The following is a 22,899-nucleotide window of genomic DNA, read 5'->3' on the forward strand; positions in this document are numbered from 1 at the left end:
GTCCTGCCAGGACAATAGAGAGAATCCAGGAGGGAATCAGGGGTGTCCTAGGAGGATGTAACCTTCTGGCACCCCTCAGGAACCTAACGATCAGGTCGTGCCTCCACAGGGACCGGCTGTCTACTGCATCGTGATGGGCTGCAATGGCAGCCAAATCCACTTCAGAGCATAGGCCTGCCTCGTAGAGGGGCCCTTGGCCTGAGTGACAGTGTCTTCCACCACTGGTGGTAGATCACTTAGGTGGATCTGGACGCGGGTGCCAAATGGTGTCCAGCCACTGAGAGAGGAGGTCCCTCCTCAGGGGGATGCACCAGAGAGGGGCTGTCACGAGCAGCATGAGTTCTGAAAACCAGGTCCGGGTGGGCCAGTAAGGCACAACCAACAGGACCTGTTCCTCGTCCTCCCTGACCTTGCACAGCATCTGTTCGAGCAGGCTCACTGGGGGAAACGCATACTTGCGTAGAGCCCGAGGCCAGCTGTGTCCCAGTGCACCCGTGCCCAGGGGGGCCTGGGACAGGGAATAGTACAGCTAGCAGTGGGAGGACTCGTGGGAAACGAACAGATCTACCTAGGCTTACCCCAAATCAACTCCAGATCAACTGGACCTTCTAGGGATGGAGTCGCCATTCCCCGGGAAAGGTGAGCTGTTGTGTGAGCGTGTCGGCTGCACGATTGAGCTCCCCCGGGATGTGGATATCGCACAGCGACTTGAGCCACGTCTGACTTCAGAGGAGGAGATGGTGGTCGAGTTGGGACATGGGACCTGTAGACCGCCCTGTCAGTTGATGTACGAAACAGCCGCAGTGTTGTCCGTGCGGACCAACAAGTGCCTGTCTAACAACAATGACAGTTGATGTGCCAAAGCAGTCGAGGTCCTGTCCAGGACCCTGAAGCTGCCTGTCCGTTGCATGTTGCGCCCCAGCCCACGTTGGAGGCATCTGTTGTGACAATAACATGCCGGAACAGTTGTTCTAAGGGCACGCCGGCCCATAGAAAGGCAAGGTCCGACCAGGGGCTGAGCCAGCAGTGACACATCGGTGTGATGGTGACACGATGTGTACCGCGGCGCCATGCCCATCTCAGGACTCGGGAGTGCAACCAGTGCTGAAGTGGTCTCATATGGAGCAACCCGAGCGGCATGACTGTGGCAGTGGATGCCATATGCCCCAGGAGCCTCTGAAAGTGTTTCAGTGGTACCACTGTCCTGCCTTTGAAGGAACTCATTGGTGAACCATGCCATCATACTCACCGAGTCTAACTCCATACCAAGATGAGAGATTCTCTGCACAGGGGAGAGCTTGCTCTTCACTCGTTGACCTGAAGCCCCAACTGACTGAGGTGCCGGGGGCACCAAGTTCCTGTGATCGCACAACTGCTTTCTGGACCGGGCCATAATGAGCTAGTCATCGAGATAGTTGAGGATCCTGATGCCCACTTCCCAGAGTGGTGCAAGAGCGCCCTCTGCAACCTTCATGAAGACACTGTGCGATATGGGGAAAATATCTAATTCCGATTTTTTGGACAGATATTGTGATTTGATTTGCGATTTTAAATTTGCCAAGTTAAGCTTCAGCTCCATATTGTCAATAATGTGTAGCACAGTATGAGTATCATTACCCTGCTGAAAAAAAAAAAAAAAAACATTCTCATAGTTTCCATGAAACCATTACAAAATTCCTTTTTTGTTTTCAGCATAATTCCAAAAGGAATTACTGTTCTATCCAGTACAATTCCCATTATAACCCTGAAATCCTTTCAATTTTCAATTGGCATTTAAGTAATTTTATAGAATTACCTTAGTTACTGATTTTCACTGGAATATATATTTTTTAAATATAAATAAATAACTTGATTTTCTTTAGTCAATTATTAAAGTATTACATGTTACACTGTATTTGGGATTTTAAGAAAAAGTGGAAAATGTGCTGAATGTTTCATTTCATTCAAGTGAAATTAGCAAGCAGTCAGACTGAATTTACATTTGTTTTAAACGCGGAGCTAGGCGTGAGTCGACGCAGGTTGCGCGCGTGCGTCAAGTCTCATCCATACTGCCAGATGTGCTGGTGGAGATTTGCGGTGCAGTGCGCGCGTGAATATAACCGAGCGATAATAATCGCGATTCGATTTGTTTTAGATTAATCGCACATCCCTAGCTCACGGTGTCAGAATGAAAGTCTGTCAATCAAGTCTAAATCAGGATGCAATCCATAGCAATGCGTTATAACAATGACATCTCAAAAAGTCTGACAACGGATTAAAAGTAAACAATAAATTAAAGGATGATCGTTACAAAAGTGCACACCAAATACACTAAACAGGGAATCTCAAACGTGTATGACATGCTAGAAGAGACCTCATTGTTACTCGCACGTACATTTGGGCCTCTTCTTTTCCTTTTAATGGCTATTGCCAAACCCACTTTACAATACATACTGTCTCTACTGCACAACACCGGCATGACAGCTGACATAAAATAAGACTGAGGAGAGCTGATACAGATTAGTTAAATAAAAATACATGATTGGCCCCAATCCCGATCCTTGAGAATCCCAATCTCTAGTAGAAACTGATTTACTATTTAATAACTTATATAGTATATATATAGTTAATTTAATAACTAAATAAATAAAAATGAAATAAAAAATATATAAAAATATAAAACCACATAACAAAAGTAAAATAACTACATATGAAAATAGAATAAAGAATAAAAATAAAAACATATTCAAAGGTTTTTTTGGGGGTGGGATGACTAATTTAGGACAAATTTTATAGTTTAATGGAATTTTCAAATTAATTGTTCTTGAAAGCAAGAACACGTCCTGTGTGAATGCTTCTTCATTCTGTGTTGCCTGCTCTCAGTAAGTCTGGTTTGGCAAAATGTGTTGACTGTAATAGCAGCTTTACTAGGGCTTGTGCTGAGTGTAGACTGACAAAACATCCTGACACTACAGGTCTGAAAATGTTCCAGTGGTAGTAAATGTTGTGAGAGGGAGCGATTAATTTTTGTTAGATTAATCATTTGGTAAAATGTACTTATTGTGAACATACACAAAACTGAGTGAACAAGAACACTAACCAGAGCACAGAGTAGATCTACAGCCTCTAAAACCAGTTCCTGGTGGCCAATGCGGACAATGCCCAGTTCCTCAAGGTCCTGATGTGAGATCTTCAGTAGCTGTTCTCCATTAATCTTCTCTCTCTCAAAGTTGTGCACATACTGTTTTAGGCTGTCATCCAGACCTAAACATGAAAAGAGCAAAGAGAAAATAAAATAAATTAGTACTTGTACTTAAAAAGGATGCATTAAATTGATCAAAAGTGACAGTAAAGGCATAATGTTACAAAATATTTATATTCCAAATAAATACTGCTTTGTTTTTTAAACAAATCTGAAGAAAAAAAACAAACAAACAAAAAAACATATTACAGTTCCCTCAAAAATCTATGGTTGGAAAACATGACTTTTAAAATTTCAGCCATAAAGGATTAGTTCACACCCAAAATAAAAATGTCCTGATAACTTACTCACCCCCATGTAATCCAAGATGTTTATGTCTTTCTGTCTTCAATCGCAAAGAAAGGTTTTTGAGGAAAACATTCCAGGATTTTTCTCTATATAATGGACTTTAATGGTGGCCAACGGATCCAACAGAAAGGTCCAAATTGCAGTTTCAATGCAGCTTCAAAGGACTGTACACGATCATGGGCGAGGAATAGGGGTCTTATCTAGTGATACGATCAGTCATTTTCTTAAAAAATAAATAAATGCACAAAAAAATTTACTAGCTCCGCGATGCACATCTGCATGTTCATGCATTACATAATCTCGTTGGAAAGGTATATGATGGTTCAGAGAGGTATGGTAGGGCATAAAAATTATCTCATTTTCTTCTTCAACTTCAAAATCACCCACATCATTGTTTTACCTTTTATTCTAAAGGGCATTTGACTTTCTTTGCACATTAGCTTTGTAAACACTGGTTTGTACCTATGTCACATGTGACCTTTCCAAAATGACTACGTAATACACAAAAAAAAAATTATTATTTAAAAATTATTTTAATTTATTTCTAAAAGAAAATGAAGTTCACTAGATAAGACCTTATACCTCATCTGGGATTAAGCCGCATTAAAAATGCAATTTGGACCTTCGACCCGTTGTTCACCACATGGACTGTTTTCCTCAAAAAATATAATTTTTTGATAAATTAACTGAAGAAAAAAAGACATGAACATCTTGGATGATATGGGGGTAAGTAAATTTTCATTACATTTTTATTCTGGAAGTGAGCTAATCCTTTAAGAAGCACAACTGTTTTCAATACTGATAATAATCAGAAATGTTTCTTGAGCAGTAAATCAGCATATTAGAATGATTTCTGAAGGAACATGTGACACTGTGAGTAATGATGCTGAAAATTTAGTATTTGCATAACAGGAATGGATCTTTTTTTTTTTTTTAACATATTCAGATACAAAAACATGATTTTATTTCGTAATAATATTTCACAATATTACAGTATTTTTGATAAAATAAATGCAGTTTTGAGGATTTTCTTTTTCAAAAACATAAAAAAAATCTTACGAACCAAAAACTTCTGAACAGTTAAATATGTAAGATAAACACATAATATATGTAGGAACAAAGCACTGTGATTTCTCTAGAAACGTGCTTCCTTTCTGCACTGCAATAAAGCTTCCAGACACCATAAACATTATGTTGTTTCCACCTGCCTGAGTTTGTACATGTGTGTGTCAAGCTAGTTAAACAATTGAGAGGTTTTGTTGTTTTTTGCGAAGGGTCAACTATAATTATGGCAGACCTACAAACTCACAGAAAGTACACCTCAAAGAAAACTAATGTCAGCAGACTGGTTTAGCTGGATTCTTCAGGGCTTTGTTTTGCCTTGCTGTTTCCTTACGCATAGATCTGTTTGGAAATGTTTATGTATTTACCTGCTTCTGTTTCTTTTTGATGTAAAGCACATGAAACTCGGTTACAAGGATTTGCTGAGCTAGCTAGGAACTTATGTTGGACCCTTGACATGTTGACAAAACTGTCCTACGCCCACCAAGATACACAATGCACTCAGTCACCCAGGCTGCACCAGCAGTGAAGGATGGTCCTGTGAGACAAGGGGGGATGGGTGTTCACCCGATCAAAGGAACTACAGAAAGAGCAGCTGCGAAGGACTGGCCTGATGCCCGACTCAATGGTTTGACAGGCCAGACAAAATCAGTGACCTTAAAATTCAATACACAGTCCACCTACAAGTAGTTACACATTATAAATATCTCGGTATAGTCTTGGATCATAAGCTTAAATAGAATGTATGGACTGACTTTTTAAGTAAAAAGATACAACAAAGGTTGTATTTCTTTAAAAAATTAATTTCTTTTAACGTCCATAGCAGATTGCTTTTGATGTTTTATGGGGCTTCTATAGAAAGCTTTATTTTTTCACAGACTTTCTGTGTGAGCTGCTGGGATGGAAATGCTTCAGAGGCTCATAAGAAATCATTGAGGAATGTAATAACAATGATAAGCAAAATGTTGGGAACTAAGTTACCAAGTATAGAGAGTATATATATAAAGAGAGTGTGCTGAGTAAAGCTAATATCATTGGGAACGATAAGAGGCATCCCCTTTCAGATGCATTTGAATTAGTACCATTTGGCAGAAGATATTGTGTTCCTCGATGCACTAAAAACAGGTCCAAACAATCCTTAATCCCCCAAGCAATTGGATTTTTAAATTCTTCTTTTAGCCTTGACTGACAGTCAGCTGGTCTGACCAGCTTAAATTAGATTCAATTTTAAAATCAGTGATTGTTAACATGTACAGTATATGCTATATATGTATGATTGTGATGTCTGTGGGAGTATGCTGCAAATTACTTTCCCCAAGGGGATAAATAAAAACTGACTGACCTTCATTTATCTTTGGAAAACTCAAACAAATTTGAGGCTCTGCTATATCAGTGAACAATTCCTTTGAAGAAAGATGGTAACCAAACTCTTTTGGTTACCATTGACATCAATTGTAAGAAAAAGAAAGTAATACCAGTTTGAAAGAACATGATGGTGAATAAATGATGACAGAATTTTCATTTTTAGGTAAACTATCCAGTTAAGTAGGACTTATATGGAATTTCATAAGTCTATATTTTAATGGTTAAAGTGTACATGATACATGGTGTACTGCTGAATGAACTGACAAGCATTTATGGTGATCTAAAATATATTTTTATGTAATTTCTATTGAATTTTGTACGTTGTATTCAAATATATTTATAGTTACATATTTGTAATGATGAAGCTGCACTTTAATATATTACCAATAAATGCAATATCAAATAACATGCTACAATAAAATTATCATCAGTTTTTTACACGTTCTTTAGTGTGTTAGTCAACACATCAAAATAAGTTGGCCTTTTTAAACCAGAAAAGATTTAAAAAAAAAGATTTAAAATTTACTTTAATATGAAATTATTACAATACACTTTACACCTAAAGTGTGTTAAGAAACATGGTTCTGAAAGTGTCTCTCTTTCAGCATTACAGTAATACTAGATATCAGTAATAATATATATCATAAAGTACTCCTTCTTTTTTCATTTTATGATTTTAAATACAATACAAGTGTACATTCAGTACAGTTAAGCAGACTTCCTTTTCACAAAGGTTATCAATGACAATGGACATATATAATGAACTACCAGAAAACAGTGGCATAGTGTTCCAGTTAAAGTTGTTAATACCAATACAAGTAAATTTCACAACAAACAATACTAGGATATTGAATAAAGTACCTCAAATAAATTTAAATAAAGTAAATATTAATATTTAAATAAATACAAAAATATTAACTAATTAAATCACAAGGGTATGTAGCCATAAACGTATTTGTCAATTAAGAAAGCTCCAAAGATCCAAGCTTTTAAGCAAATGTTCAAACAGGAAATTAATTACAAATTAAAAATGTAAGTATTTTAAAGCTCTGTAATTCTTAATAAATCATTAACAAAAAAATCTGATAATTTTACAGTTGTACTGTTTTTATTTAGGTTTTTTGCTAAATGACAGCTCTAGTTCCATCTATGCTCTGATGATTCATTGTGTGGTTTGGATTTAATCACATAACTCTTTGAACAAAACCAAAAACATATTCACAAAAATACATCCAGAACCTAGGCCCCTAAAAAACGATACGTTATTTCTATGTCATTGCACATGCGCAGTCCTTTCAGAGGTTCAATCTGATCGAGTGTTTTACATGCACTCTCAATAAATGGATAAATATTAATTCTGTTGTTAAAAAAAAAAAAAAAACAGTCTAGGAGAGTCGATATTATGTGCAAACAGTGAGAAAATAAAAAATGTAAAAAATAAAATACAATTCCTATATTAAGCTCGTGACATATAAATGCACGCATAAACTCAATCTCTTTTTTTAGCATTCAAGTAAACACTACAATCAGATTCATCAATCGAAATGATACACTCCGATTGAACCAAAACTTGTGCATGTAAAACATAGCCATTGTCTCCAAGGACATAATCTTTACAGTACACACATACAATGTACATTGTACATTTCTATACACACAGACATCAACGAAATAATAATAATAATAATAATAATAATAATAATACAAAATATTGTAAGTATCGTTGTATGTAAAATGTTTCATTGCTTTTATGAAAAACTGTTTCCAACACCTCTAATGATACATACTAAAACACCTGTAACTTAAAACTGCTATTTCAACAGTTAAACCTGATGCAATAAAAAATAAAAATAAATTAATTAATTATTGGAAGAGGTGTCTAAACCAACCTCTTTAAAATGTATTGATTATCTATATATTTTAAAGAGGTTAGTTTTTCTTCATGTTGCTTTTACACATATCTATGCAAAATTGATTAAAGAGCTCTGCCTTTTAAAAGAGGATATAGTTATATACTGTAATTTAATTAACTGATAATTCTTGCACTTCATTTATACAGAAGTGTGTATAATGATGCTAAACATGAAAAATGTCAGTATGCACAAAAATGTAAATGCATCTTTCGGTATAAATCGCAATTCATCCAAAATTCAAGCACAATTTGTACAAATGCATCACTTCCACGTACAGAACACTCACAAATACATCTTTCATAAGTTTATGCTTGCAAATATTTAGCTGAAGTATGATAATGCACATTTGCCGTGCTGTCTGGGGAAGAGCTCGAAGCTGGGGAAGGGCGACGTGCTTGGGAAGGGCCAGAAGCTACCCCCCCTCCCCATATTAAGTGTAGAATGAGCTCAAAGTGAGGAGATGGGGCGTAGGAGGGATGCTGATAAACCGCCAAAGGATAGAGGTAAATCAGCTGTATTTATACCATGGTGTAGAATAACTTGAGTGTGCTCCACCGGTGTTAATTAGGCTAAGTATCTGACGTGCTCCTCTCTAACCTTGTTAATAAAACCTTTATCATTCAGCAGTACATCATTCATCATCAATAGGCAAGGAAATCCAAGTGTGCTTTTGGAAAACCTTTATCCAGATGGCATATATTAATATTATTTTTTGGGAAATATTTAATCTAAATAAATGATAAAAAGCTCATTTGCATATATAATTATAAGAATGCATATTTATTTATATATTTTAGGACACAATGTAAAATAAATTGAATTACTGTTATGAGTAGCAGACAGTATATATAGTGACCCTGGTAAGAATCACAATTTATTTTGGCCTAAAAAAATCTCTATTACTAGGAACCACATAGCTGAACTACACCATGTTGTTGTTGTTGTTTTTTCTGCAGTTTCTTTTTCTGAGACGTGTTGTTTCTATGTTTTGCTAGGATTTACACAAGCTCCAGTCTGGATCCAGAACACCTGAGAAGAGATGATGCTGACCCTCAGAGGACCCCAGATGATGCTAACCTTGAATCAACAAACAGAACTAACAATTATTGCTACATGTGTGACTGCATCATATAATAACTATTAATTAATAATATTGATAGTTCATCATCTAGCTGACTACGTCTTGTATTATTATTATTATTTTTAATTTTTTATAAAATCCTGTCAAATGTGCACAAACTACTAGCTACTACTAAACATTGTAGAAACATAATATATAATTGAATTGAATTGAATTAAACTATCATGTTTCTGATCAAAACGGAATCATATTTTTGTGAACCTCGCTCTGTCTCTAACAGACTTTTATGTGATCACTGATAAACCCAACACCTTGTGCTCGGAAACTAAAACCTGCAAAACTGTTCTAAAAGGATGTGGCCCCAGCTCTCTGTACAGTCCTTCCCAAAGCCTTCTCAGCAAGTCTCATAGCGCAGGTCTTGTTCACACAGACCCCATGTCAACAGAATGGCAGGCGGTGTTTCTCAGGGGTTTCATTACATGCGAGAGAAAGCCCTTCCACCATCCAGAATGAAGGGCCTCCCAGTAGAAGTCTGACCTCCCTCTCCACACATACTCTGTGTCCTTGTATACAGCATGCACAATAGCCACTGCCACTGGAACTCTTGATTGTTCTATTGAGACTTCCAGTAAACCTGTGAGTATTGAAGGAATGCACATTGTTTTTGGGCGGTCACCCTTTTGTGGGAATTCCACAATGGTGCACAATCTTGACAGACATTTGTTATTGTGAAAGCAATAATTAGAAAAAAAATGCTTTGTGCGTGAAACCTCTCATTAGTTGCAACAACCAAATGAGTAAACAGAGCACAGCGGAGGTATGGTTAGTGTAAAAATCAAATATTTATGTGATGTGTGGTAAATTCTAGGGCTACACAATTATGGTTAAACTGTTTTATATTAAAAAAATTAATAAAATCATGATTATTAAATCACAATTTAGTTTCACATTAGCACAAATTAAAGGTAGGGTAGGTGATTTCGATGTGATGACTGGGTGAAGGAGGAGCTGGAAACAAGTGCGAGTTTACACAGTTTAATGAATATAAAACAAACAAACAAGAGAACAACACGATGCTGGGAAGATTACAATCCAAGATGGTGGTGAGACGGTGAGTAATCCGGATGGTGACGGTGAGTAGTCAGCAGGAGAGGATGGCACAGGAACTGCGGGGAATTGAGCTGAAGGTAAGTCGTGATGCTTGTGGAGGTGCGAAGAGTGGATGAGGTTCCGGGGGAAGACACGACATCCAACGCAAAACAACACAGAAGCAAGAGACAGAGATCAGACATGAAACAACATTCTCACAAACACAAGATGTGACACAAGTCAATATATTAGGAAATGTGTAATGTGTGACAGCTGCTGCTGATGACAATTAATGGAGACGGCCACAAACTAATCAGTGTAGACGCGAAACACACAGACTTCACCACAAAGTAAAAAAAAAACAGAGATCACGGTTTACCAACCGTGACAGTACCCCCCCTCTAAGAACACCTCTTGGAGTTCCCAGAAGGGCCTACCTGCTGATTGTAATCATCAATAAGGGAGTGATCCAATATGTCCCTAGCAGGTACCCAACTCCTCTCCTCTGGACCGTATCCTTCCCAGTCCACCAGGTACTGGAATCCTTGCCCCCTTCGTCTCGAGTCCACAATACGATTAACCAAATAAGTCAGTTCCCCATCTATGAGACGCGGCGGCGGAGGAACCGGAGTAGGCGGATTAATATGTGCATAAAACACAGGTTTAATTTTGGACACATGAAAGGTGGGGTGTATCCTCCTGTACGCTGGAGGTAGTTTGAGGCGGATTAATGATCTTGGTGATAAACGGTCCAATAAATTCTGGAGCTAACTTGTTAGATACGGATCACAGAGGAATGTTACTGGTAGAAAGCCACACTTTTTGACCCACGATGTAAACCGGAGGCTTTGACCGGTGGCGATCGGCCTTCGCCTTAGTACTCTCCCTCATCCTCGCGGGCTCTGGTCCAGGTGCGGTGGCACCTCTGGACAAACGCGTGAGCAGAGGGGACCTCGACTTCAGTTTCCAGACTGGGAAAAACTGGTGGCTGGTAACCTAAACTGCAATGGAACGGAGAAAGGCCCGTAGATGACACTGGTAATGAATTGTGAGCGTACTCCAGTTGTTGACTCCAGGAAGAAGGATTCTTTGAGACCAAACATCACAATGTCCTCTCTAAATCTTGGTTGGCTCACTTAGACGTCTGTTACTTTGGGGATGATAACCCGAAGACAAGCTAACTGACGCTCCTAACAATTTACAAAACTCTTTCCAAAATTTGGATATAAATTGAGATCCCCTGTCAGAAACCACGTCTATCTGGAGGCCATGTCGAAAGACGTGATCTAGGACAGTGAACGCTGGCCCCTTGGCTGTCGGTAATTTGGGCAAGGGAATGAAATTTGCCGCCTTCGAGAACCGGTCCACTACGGTCAAAACGACCGTCATGCCATTAGAGGGCGGGAGGGCGGTAAAAAAATCTAGTGCGATGTGGGACAAGGGTCTCGAAGGGACAGACAGCGGTTGAAGGAGCCCATCAGGAGGTCAGTTAGATGACTTACCACTGGCGCAAACTGAGCAAGCCAAAACAAAATCGCATAAGTTCCGAGCCATACGTGGCCACCAGAATCGTTGTTTAACTAACCCATTATCCCTGGGTGACAAGCCAGGTTAGAGCAGTGACCCCACTGAACTACTTCGGACCTTAACTCCTCCGGCACAAATAAACGGTTCGCTGGACAGCCAGGCGGTGGCCTTGACCTTCAACTCGACCTCCCATACGAGTGCTGAGACCACTACTTTCTCAGGTAAAATACACGGAGGGATCAAAAAGACGTGATAAAAAAATCGGGTTTGACATTTTTGGAACCCGGGCAGTACGATAAAGTAAAATCAAAGTGACGGAAAAAAAGTGCCCACCGAGCCTGCCTGGAATTGAGTCTTTTGGCAGTTTTAATGTATTGTAAATTCTCATGATCGGTCCAAACAATGAAAGGTACCCCCGAGCCTTCCAGCCAGTGATGCCACTCCTCTAAAGCTAATTTGACGGCCAACAACTCTCTGTTACCAATGTCATAATTGCGTTCAGCAGGAGCTGATGGGAATTGATGGGAAAAAAACTGATGGGAAAAATTTATGGGAAAAAACGAGCAAGGATGTACCTTATCGTCCGAGACAGCACGTTGGGACAACACTGCTCCTACCCCTACCTCTGATGCGTCGACCTCCACCACGAACTGCCTTGTTGGATCAGGGGCCACAAGGATGGGAGCCGAAACAAAGCGGCTTTTGAGGTTAGTGAGCGCAGTCTCAGCTGCGTCCGACCACCTGAACAGAGTACTGGGAGAGGTCAAGGCTGTCAGAGGTGAGGCTAGTTGGCTGAAATTGAGAATGAAATGGCAATAGAAATTGGCAAACCCCAGAAACCGCTGTAGGGCCTTACGGGAATCTGGAGATGGCCAATCTATCACAGCCTTAACTTTGTCAGGGTCCATACATATTCCCTCGGATGAGACTATATATCCTAGGAATGGAACTGACTGTGCATGGAATATGCATTTCTCCGCCTTGACAAAAAGTCCATTCTCAAGTAACCTATGGAGCACTCGTCTGATGTGTTGAACGTGTTCCCGGAGAGATGAAGAAAAAAATCAGTATGTCATCCAGGTAAACATATATAAACTGATCTACCATAGATCACTTTCAACACATCATTAACGAGTGCTTGGAAAACCCCTGGCACGTTGGAGAGCCCGAACGGCATCACCAAGTATTCAAAGTGCCCTCTAGGGGTATTAAAGGCGGTTTTCCATTCATCCCCCTTCCTGATGCGGACCAAATGATAAGCATTACCTAAATCCAATTTTGTGAATACGGATGCTCCCTGTAACCTCTCGAAAGCTGAAGACATGAGTGGTAATGGATAAGTGTTCTTTATCGTAATGTTGTTCAGCTCTCAGTAATCAATACAAGGTCGCAGAGACCCATCCTTCTTACCCACAAAAAAGAATCCCGCCCCCACTGGAGAAGAGGAAGGGCGGATGAACCCAGATGCTAAGGAATCAGAAATGTATTTCTCCATGGCCTCCCTCTCAGGAATAGAAAGAGTATAATTTGCCTTTAGGCAGAGACTTACTTGGCACTAAATCTATGGCACAGTCGTAGGGATGATGCGGAGGGAGAGAAGCAGCACGGGACTTACTGAACACCTCCTTCAGGTCCAGATACGCTGCGGGCACGTTTGACAATACCATGTTCTCCTTCTGAAAGACAGAAACAGGGACAACAGGACAAGCAGAAACCAGACAAGACTCATGACAACTTTCACTCCACAATGTGACTGTGTTGGAACCTCAATCCACTCGTGGATTATATTTCATTTACCAGGGGTGACCTAAAACAATGGGAGCTACAGGGGAGTCCATGGTGAAAAAGGATATGGTTTCACAATGATTGCCATAAGTGAGCAGAGTGATGGGTTCTGTGTAGTGTGTGACGTGAGGCAGTTCCAGGCTGTTGAGTGCGGTGACATGGATGGGAAGAGACACAGGCAGGACAGGAATGTTCAGGTGACGTGCCAGGAGTGAGTCGATGAAATTACCTTCGGCTCCGGAGTCCAGAAGGGCGTGACAGTCGTGAGTGTGATTCTCCCACCGCAGTTTCACCAGAAGGAGAGTCGACAATGTTGTTGAGGACTTCCCAGCAGAGATCCCACCCGATAGTAGCCTCAAGTTTACTACGGGGTTGGCTCTTTTACCGTGCAGGAGAAGATGGTATGTCCTGAGCCTCCGCAGTACAGGCATAGTCCTTGGGATCCTCGCCGTTCTCTCTCCCTCCGGGACAGCCGAGCTCTACCCACCTGCATGGGTTTGTGGCTGTCGACGGGACCAACCGCGTTCTCTCGACTCGATCGGCCTCTCTCCGGAGAGATGGTATGGCGCGTAGGACTGGTCCGACGACCCAGGCAATTAATCTGGGCATCAACTCGTAAGGCTAAGTCAATTAGACCGTTAAGTGTGGGGGGCAGCTCGAGGAGATAGATCTCCTTTTGAACACGGTCGACCAGCCCATGCAGGAATCGATCCCACTGCGCCGCCTCGTTCCACTGGCACGCGGCCGCCCGGGTGCGGAACTGAATGGAGTAATCCGCGACCGAGGAGGTCCCCTGATGTAGGTCTGAGAGCTGGTGAGCGGCTTCCCTGCTGGTCGCGGCTTGTTTGCTTAGAAACAAACAAACAAGAGAACAACACAATGTTGGGAAGACGACAACCCAAGATGGTGGTGAGATGGTGAGTAATCTGGTGATGGTGAGTAGTCAGCAGGAGAGGATTGCACAGGAACTGCGGGGAATCGAGCCGAAGGTAAGTCGTGATGCTTGTGGTGGTGCGAAGAGTGGATGAGGTTCCGGGGGAAGACACTGACATCCAACGCAAAACAACAGAGAAGAAAGAGACAGAGATCAGACATGAAACAACGTTCTCACAAACACAAGATGTGAGACAAGCCAATATATAGTGAGTGTGTAATGAGTGAAAGCTGCTGCTGATGACAATTAACAGAGACGCCCACAAACTAATCAGTGTAGACGCGAAACACACAGACTTCACCACAAAGTGCAAAACCCAGAGACCACGGTTTACCAACCGTGACAGCCTAGCAATAGCATAAGATCCCACTCTCCCTGAAAATAACACTCCGAAGCCATGCCTCCTCCAAAACACAAGAACACACTCAGGCAGACCAGAGGTTAACCAGCGACATGATGAGAGACTGTTGGTAAAGAGTTGAATGCAGTGCTGTCAGATTACGTCATGTCTTATTCACTGGTGAAAAAACATTTCAGTAGAAAGACCAGGTATCAGACAAAATAGATATCTCCACAGGATCTGGTAAAGAAACTGTATCCAATATTCAATCTAATAAAATCAGTGTGATAACATCAGTCACTTGTATTGATTGGATAGGATCTGATTTGCAAATGTTCCTGCAGTTAAGTTTAAGAAATCCACACAGAAAGGCAGTTGGATAAGGTTTTTTTCACCCCTCATTGTTGAAACAAGAGGCAAGAGGGATAAAAAGCTTTAAAATGACAGGTTTCTAGAAGATGCTCAGGGTCAAATGACTGTTTTGGCTATACTGTTTGTAATTTTAGACATAATGGAAAATAACTGGAAAAGTCCTTCAGGGACAGGAAACTTAACTGACAGGTTTGATGAGGTTTACAAAAAAACATATCAGAATTAACTGACAAGAAGGAGGACTATCCAGTGAGTGGCAGTTGTGTGGAAGAAAATGCCTTGTTGATGTCAGAAGAGAATGGGCATACTGGTTAGAGATGATAGAAAGGCAACAGTAACACATGTAACCACTCGTTACAACCAAGGTATGCAGAATACCATCTCTGAACACACAACACATCAAACCCTGAAGCAGATGGACAACAGCAGCAGAAGACCACACCAGGTGCTGTTCCTATCAGCTAAGAACAGAAAACAGAGGCTACAATTAGCTCAGGCTCACCAAAATTGGACAATAGAAGTTTGGAAAAACGTTGCCTGGTCTGATGAGTCTTGACTTCTGCTGCGACATTCAGATGGTAGAGTCAGAATTTTGCATAAGGAACATGAAAGCATGGATCCATCCTGCCTTGTCTCAACAGCATTAGGCTAGTAGTGGTGGTGTAATGGTTTTGGGGACATTTTCTTGGCACAATTTGAGCCCCTCTGTACCAATTAAGCATTGTTTAATTGCCAGAGTCTACCTGTCAGTATTTTTGCTGACCGTGTCCATCCCTTTATGACTACGGTGTAACCAAATTCTGATGGTTACTTCAAACAGGATAATGCACCATGTCCCAAAGCTCAGATCAACTCAGAATGTATTTCTGTACATGACAATGAGTTCACTTTACTTAAATGGCCTCCACAGTCACCAGATCTCAATCCAATAGAGCACATTTGGGATGTGGTGGAACAGGAGATTTGCATCATGAATGTGCAACCGTTAAATCTGCAGCAACTGCGTGATGCTATCTTGTCAATATGGACCAAAATCTCTGAAGAATGTTTCGAAAACCTAGTTGAATCTATGCCATGAAGAATTAAGGCAAAAGGGGGTCCAACCCAGTACTAGCAAGGTGTACCTAATAAAGTGGCCAGAGAGAGTATGTATGGCTTTTCTGATGTAGTAAATTTGCTCGGATACTCACCTAGTACAGCTCAAAGACTCGTAGAAGCAAGCTAAAATGGCACGGTTGCTTTATCAAATGGGTTTTTATGTCATGTTTGCTTTTGTTATCTGTTTTAACAAAAACAGGGTTGGGTTTAGTGTAGATGGTAAATGTGCAAATGAACAATAATCAACTTTATATAATTTTGAAGAACTTGTGTATCACATGCATAAAAAATGCATGCAAAAAAATTATGACAAGAGACTGATTGATATGCCTAAAAATTATGACAATAAAGCTCAATGTTACTTCAATATTTATATGTATGTGTACAATGCCCATGGCATGGATTTCGTCATCAGCAGAGAAATGTTTAAACTCTAGTTTATAAAAAGTATACTACTAACCCCACATACTCTTAGTTCATCTGTGTGCCTCAATTTATTTTGCACTAATTAGTTGGTCTACAAAATGGTAACACTTTCCCGGGCCGGCTCATGGTTTTCATGGTTTTGCTCCAACATCTTGAGAGAAATAGCACAGACACTGGACAAGGATGAAACTTTCAAGTGCATACTTTGAAAGATTATATGTTCAGTTTTACACATACAGCTTAAACCAAATATACTCTCCACACACCGCTTGTGCATGTGTCTAGTATTATTTGTCCTCAGCTCCAGCTATTGTTTCACAGTTGAAGATAAATCAACAACAACAATTATAGATGCCCATGTTAAAAGTGACATGATATTCAGCCAAGTATGGTGACACATACTCAGAATTCATGCTCTGCATCTAATCCATCCAAAGTGCACACACACACAGCAGTGACTACACACAAACACACCCGGAGCAGTGGGCAGCCATTTATGCTGTGGTGCACAGGGAGTAGTTGGGGGTTCAATGCCTTGCTCAAAGGCACCTAAATTGTGTCATTGCCAGCCCGAGATTCAAACCCACAACCCTAGGGTTAAGATTCAAACTCTCTAACCACTAGGCCACAAGTGTTGACATTTTAACAATGACTTTTTATCGGTCATTACTCCTGAAGAGAAATAGCACAGACACTGGACAAAAATGATTGATGGAACTTCCCTACTTTCCTTCTCATATTGAGCGTTTTAATTAATGATTTTGTTTAATTTTTCTGGCTAACACCTGTGAGTACTTCTTTAAAAATGATTGTTATTATTTGCATAATATGCAAACACATGCCGCTTGTATGCACACAGTTTGCCCAGCAGCCATCCATAGAGCTGTACAAGCTGCTCAGTGTTCTCATGCTTGCCAAAATCTCCTCATTAACATCTTATACAGTTATTGTTGTGGCTGAACGGCGCAGACACAATAGTCAGTCTGAGAGACCTGTAATCAGAAGTAACTTTGAAAACAAAAAGGCATCTGGGTCTACCCTTACCAGACTCTACAACATCGCCTTCTGCCAAACCATAATTATAGAGACAAACCTCCCATGTTACCCCCATATCTTAACAACTACCCTGTCACACCCTTATTTTAACATAAAACGTACTTAACCAATAGAAAACATCTTAATTATGAAATCCCTGCATAATTTTTCAGCTTGCTGGTTGTAAACAGACCGAGTATATAGTAATAGTGTAAACAGAACCAGAAGACCTCAGAAGAATGTGTTGCCCTTTCTTTTGGTGGTTGTGGATCTTTCTGCTGAGAGCAGCTAAAATGCAATAATGACATGCTGTTTATTAGCACAAAACATGTTGAAAAAACTTTTTGGAAACATGCATCTTCAAAATTAGACAGGAAATTATCAGTCATGTCCGTGCAAAGTTAAATTCAGTCTTTCAGCTCATATCATTATCAGCTAAAAAGTAAACCTGGTTACCTATCTGCACAATATACCAGGATAGGATATGACATAAATAGTGCATTTGTCCAAACATCCAATTGCTGACATTCTGCAAACTTCACCCACAGTAAATGTGTTGGAATAAAATAAAAATAAAAAACAACAACACTAATAATAATAATAAAATAATGATACAAATTTGCTTTAACAAAATACAGACTTACAAATTTCTGTTATCAACCTCCACAATCCACTTCATGTTTCAGTTATCAGCATATCTCAAGCTATTTGGCAATTCACCCCCAGTCCAGAAGGGAGTGCCCGCAGCAATGCAACGCTGTTTGATAAACGGACGCTAGTAGAAGAACAGTGAATCCTGTGAGTTTCGCACTTAAAAACAAAGCCCACTAGACAGTGACCATGTGCATATTCTGAATGTGTCTCTCTCAGACTGACAAAGGAGCATACTTTAAAGGCTTGTGCTCTCAACTGTTTGCGAAATGGAGCTTTGTGCTTGTGTATCCCCTCAGCATATATAGGCTAAGTTACGTGTTGCACTGTTTTTTACTCTTGTTATTTTTAAGCTAAATAAAATACATTTCAAGAATTTATTCCTTGTATGTAGTGTTGTCATGGTACCAAAATTTTCAGTGAAAATCCACGGTTCTCGGTACCAACTTCGGTAACAAAGCAAAACACAAAAATATGCTAATTAAAAAAAAAAAAAAAAAAAAAAAACTTTTTCTCACAAAAGAATAAAACCAGTGCCATTCGTTATACTTATTTACAATTGTGTTTAAAGTATTTCTAAAAGTAATATAAATATGAAAAACAGTAAACAAGTTTCACTCATTTAATTGGTCTTTTAATCAATGAAATTTAAACTCATTTTAAATAATATAATACAATAAACAATTTCGTATTAAAATTAAAACAAGAAAGAAATATTGTGTGATTTATTTCTTTAAAAAGTTTTATAACTTTTTTCAACAATAGTAGCAGTATAACATACATTCTACTAAATAATAGTAATATTTCTAGCACAATGCCTTCATGTAAAAATTAACTTATTTTGATGGATTACCGTCAATACCTTTAAATTGACACTGGTTTTACTCAAATGAAGGTAAAATGCTTATGAAGTGACTCAGAACAGTTCTGGTGATGTTGTTTATCTATTTATATCCTCATTGTGACAGCAGATGCTGAAATTACTGCAAGCATCATGCACTTCAGTCTATGTAGTAAACAAACACGCATGTCTCTGTCATTCATTCACAAATTTCGACCATCTGTTGCACATTTAGGTGGAATTTTTTTTTACATTTGTACTACTGTCTGTTCAAAATAAACAAAAAGAAACTGAGCATAGTAGATTCATTTTTATTTTCCCTGTTGTTCTGAAATCGTATCGAACTATGACCCCCGAACTGAGGTAGATACTGAACCATTATATATATATATATATATATATATATATATATATATATATATATATATATATATATATATATATATATATATATATAGTTTCCTGCATGTGTATTTCAGCACAGATTTCAACACCATCATCCCAAACCTCCTCCTTTCCAAACTAACTCAGCTCTCTCTGCCCACCGCCAGCATCTAGTAAATCATCTAGTAAAGCTAGGAAAATTTTATCCAGCCCTTGTACGATCAGCACTGGCACCCCCCAGGGTTGCATCCTCTCCCCACCAGTGTTGGGGAAAGTGACTATTAAAAGCATGTGCATTATGCATTACAATATTGTGTAACTCCCTAAAAAAGTAATTAATTATCTTAGTAAGTTACTTTTTATGGAATGTAATGTGTTAAATTACTTTTAAGTTACTTTCGCATTACTTTTTAAATATGAGCAGGGCTTGTTTGTTTTTTATATAATAAGTTCTATTTATAGCACATGCAAAAGCCCTTTCACACCAAAAAAGTGTTATGAATAAACCTCAGGCTGAAGGAAAAGTAAATTCACGTCCATACAGTAGAACACAGGTGAAGAAAGTTCAACACTCTTCAGCAATAAAAAAAAATGAAGCACAATTGTTAGTTTATCTAAAGTAATTTTTGCTTATTAGTATGGTTGAACTGGATCATCAAAGGTCAGCAGCAAAGACATTAGTTAATAAAATGGGATTAGATAAAAAAAATATTATCTAGCATATTAACATATTGCAGGTTTGCATCTTATTCTGAGTTTGTAATTCTTTTTTGTATCACTGTTTAAATTCATTTTGATGAATATTAAATCTGTGTTTTTTTTTTTTTGTTTTTTGCGAGTGGGGTGAATTAATGCACATTATGACTGTGTATCACCAGCAAAGTCACAATATGATATGCATCACAATACAGGGGCCATGATACGATACATATCACAATTCAGGACTGCACTGAATTTTACCTCGGTAGAAACAGCTCACTGCCCCGAATATTTTTATAAACTAGGGCTGCAAGATAATGGTTAAACTGATAATCATGATTAAAATTATAATCAATTATTAAATTTCAATTATTAATTACAATTATTAATAATGATTATTCTATCCTGCTGAAAAAAAACCTGCTAAAACCAGTCTAATCTCCCAGATAGTCTCCCAGCCTGACCAGCTAAGGAAGTGGTCAAAACCCCTCTAAAACCAGCCTTCTGACCAGCTTTGTCCGGGCTGGACGACCAACTAAAATCAGTCAACCAGTTTAGGCTGGTTTTATTGGGGTTTTTTTTTGGTTGTTTTTTTTTTTTTTTATTCAGCAGGGAAATGCAATAACATTTCATGTGTACTTTAACCAACCTCCACTGACTATATACTGACTTCTTTTAACCAACTATGATAATACAAAACTCATGGTTTTGGTTAGAGTTTGTCATCTGTATTCACATTACATTTTCTAAGTGACAATTTGTCTATATGACACTTTCATGTAAGCAGAATATTGCTGTGGAGAGATCGCCAAACTCGTATGTTTTCATATCATCAGTACTTGTTCCGCCATCAGTGAGCGTGCGTGGGGTTGCCAGATTGCACAAATTAAATAAAAGAAAGTGTATCCTTGAAGGAGAAAAAACACTTTTTGGTGGAATAAATCTCTTCACATCTGGTAACCACAAGCATGAACGATAGTTAACACTTGTTAGCAATGCAAGATAAAGCAAATGCCAAATTAAAAACACGTTTCAGGATAAATAACGAGCCAGCCGATATCGTGCAGATTATTTTTAATTAATCGAGAAAGGTGGAGATCGTTTATCGAGATTAAAATATCTATAACATTCATAGGATTGTTTGTGAGAAGACAAAAACCCCATTTGCAGAAGGTGCGGAAAACAGGTGATGCCATATGAGTCCCCATGACATAATGTGGTATATTTTTTGTAAAAATAGGCTAATACCTCAAATGTCCAGGTCTAATGGAGAGGAACTTACACAAAGCACTGATGTCAGAACTCTGTTATGTGAGAAAGCCAAATGATAACAAACAATTTTCAGTCAAAAAGCAATTTTCTTTTTATTTAAGGGAAAGAGGCAGAGAGACAAAGTCTTTCTGAACTGTTGTAGCAAAAAGGGGAAAAAAATCCTTATGAACAAAGCACAGAATTGAAAAAATCTCTTGTAGGTGTTATGCAAAATTTTCAAAATTTTCAAAGACCACAGTTTCCCTGACCACATCAGCGACCACTTCCCTGGCCAACTCCTTAGCCGTAACTGCTTCCCTGGCCAACTCCTGGACCCTGGCCAAGTCCCTGACCGTAGCTGCTTTCCTGGCCAACTCCCTAACCGTAGCCACTTCCTTGGCCAGCTACTTGACCCAGGCCAACACCTGTCACGGTGTCTGGTCTGTGTTTCCCTGGGTGTCCACTAGTGGTCTCACTTCCCCATAGGCACTTCACCGCAGGCACTACATTTCCCGCATAGCTTTGTCCCTTCATCACAGTTAATTGCACACCTGTTATTGCACTAAGCTGTCTCCAATTCCTTTGTTATCCTGTCTATAAATACCAGTCTTTCTCTTTCTGTTTTCATGGAGTCCTTATTTTCCGTCACCCTGTTTTCTCGCGTTTCTTGTGTTTTCTAGTTAATTGTTCTTGTTTGTTTTGTTTCTGGACTGATTTCTTGGTTATGCCCTCTTGTCTGTTTGGATACTGTATTTTGGATTACCCATTAAACTGCTTCTGGAGGGGAATGAGGTGGATGGTGTGGCACAAGAATTCTGGACCCTGGCAGTAGGATTGGGGTATAATGATGCGGCCTTGAAATACTTTTTTAACGCCTGCCTAGACAACCCTGTGCCTGAGCGGGAGATGTATGAACTGGAGATCTTTGATTTACCATTGGAGATCCATTTACCCTAAAGAGTCGAGTCAGGGTCCCATTGACCCTCCAGTGCAGAGTCAGGTTCCCGTTGACCCTCCAGAGCCGAGTCAGGTTCCCGGTGACCCTCCACAGTCAGGTCAAGTCACCATTAACACTCCAGAGTCAGGTCAAGTCACCATTAACACTCATGAGTTAAGCGCTACCTCAGTTAGACCTCTGGAGTCAAGTCACCATTGATCTTCATGGGCAAGGTCAAGATCCCACTGTGGTGTTCTTCATGGGCAAAGGTAAGTCACCGTTGATCTTCATGGGCAAAGGCAAGTCACCGTGGATCTACCAGAGTCTCTCCACGCCTCTGCTGAACTACCAGAGTCTCTCCACATCTCTGCTGAACTACCAGAGCCTCTTCACATCTCTGCTGAACTACCAGAGCCTCTCCACATCTCTGCTGAACTTCCAGAGCCTCTCCATGTCTCTGTGGAACTTCCAGAGCCTCTCCACGTCTCTGCAGAACTACCAGAGCCTCTCCGCATCTCTGCTGAACTATCAGAGCCTCTCCACGTCTCTGCGGAACTTCCAGAACCTCTTCACATCTCAG

The 22,899-nt window shown here is 39.7% G+C and overlaps 1 protein-coding gene across 4 annotated transcripts in view; it reads right to left on the reverse strand.

The window, feature by feature from the left end:
- Positions 1–22,899, reverse strand: part of LOC128031481 (connector enhancer of kinase suppressor of ras 3) — a 129,930-nt gene that overhangs the window by 94,545 nt on the left and 12,486 nt on the right. For all 4 annotated transcript variants that reach the window (XM_052619775.1, XM_052619776.1, XM_052619778.1 and 1 more), the window contains exon 2: positions 3,080–3,243. In XM_052619775.1, coding sequence (XP_052475735.1) covers positions 3,080–3,243 — 164 coding nt within the window. The remainder of the gene's footprint in view (positions 1–3,079; positions 3,244–22,899) is intronic.

The sequence above is a fragment of the Carassius gibelio genome, chromosome A17, assembly GCF_023724105.1.
Source record: "Carassius gibelio isolate Cgi1373 ecotype wild population from Czech Republic chromosome A17, carGib1.2-hapl.c, whole genome shotgun sequence".
Lineage (NCBI taxonomy): Eukaryota > Metazoa > Chordata > Actinopteri > Cypriniformes > Cyprinidae > Carassius > Carassius gibelio.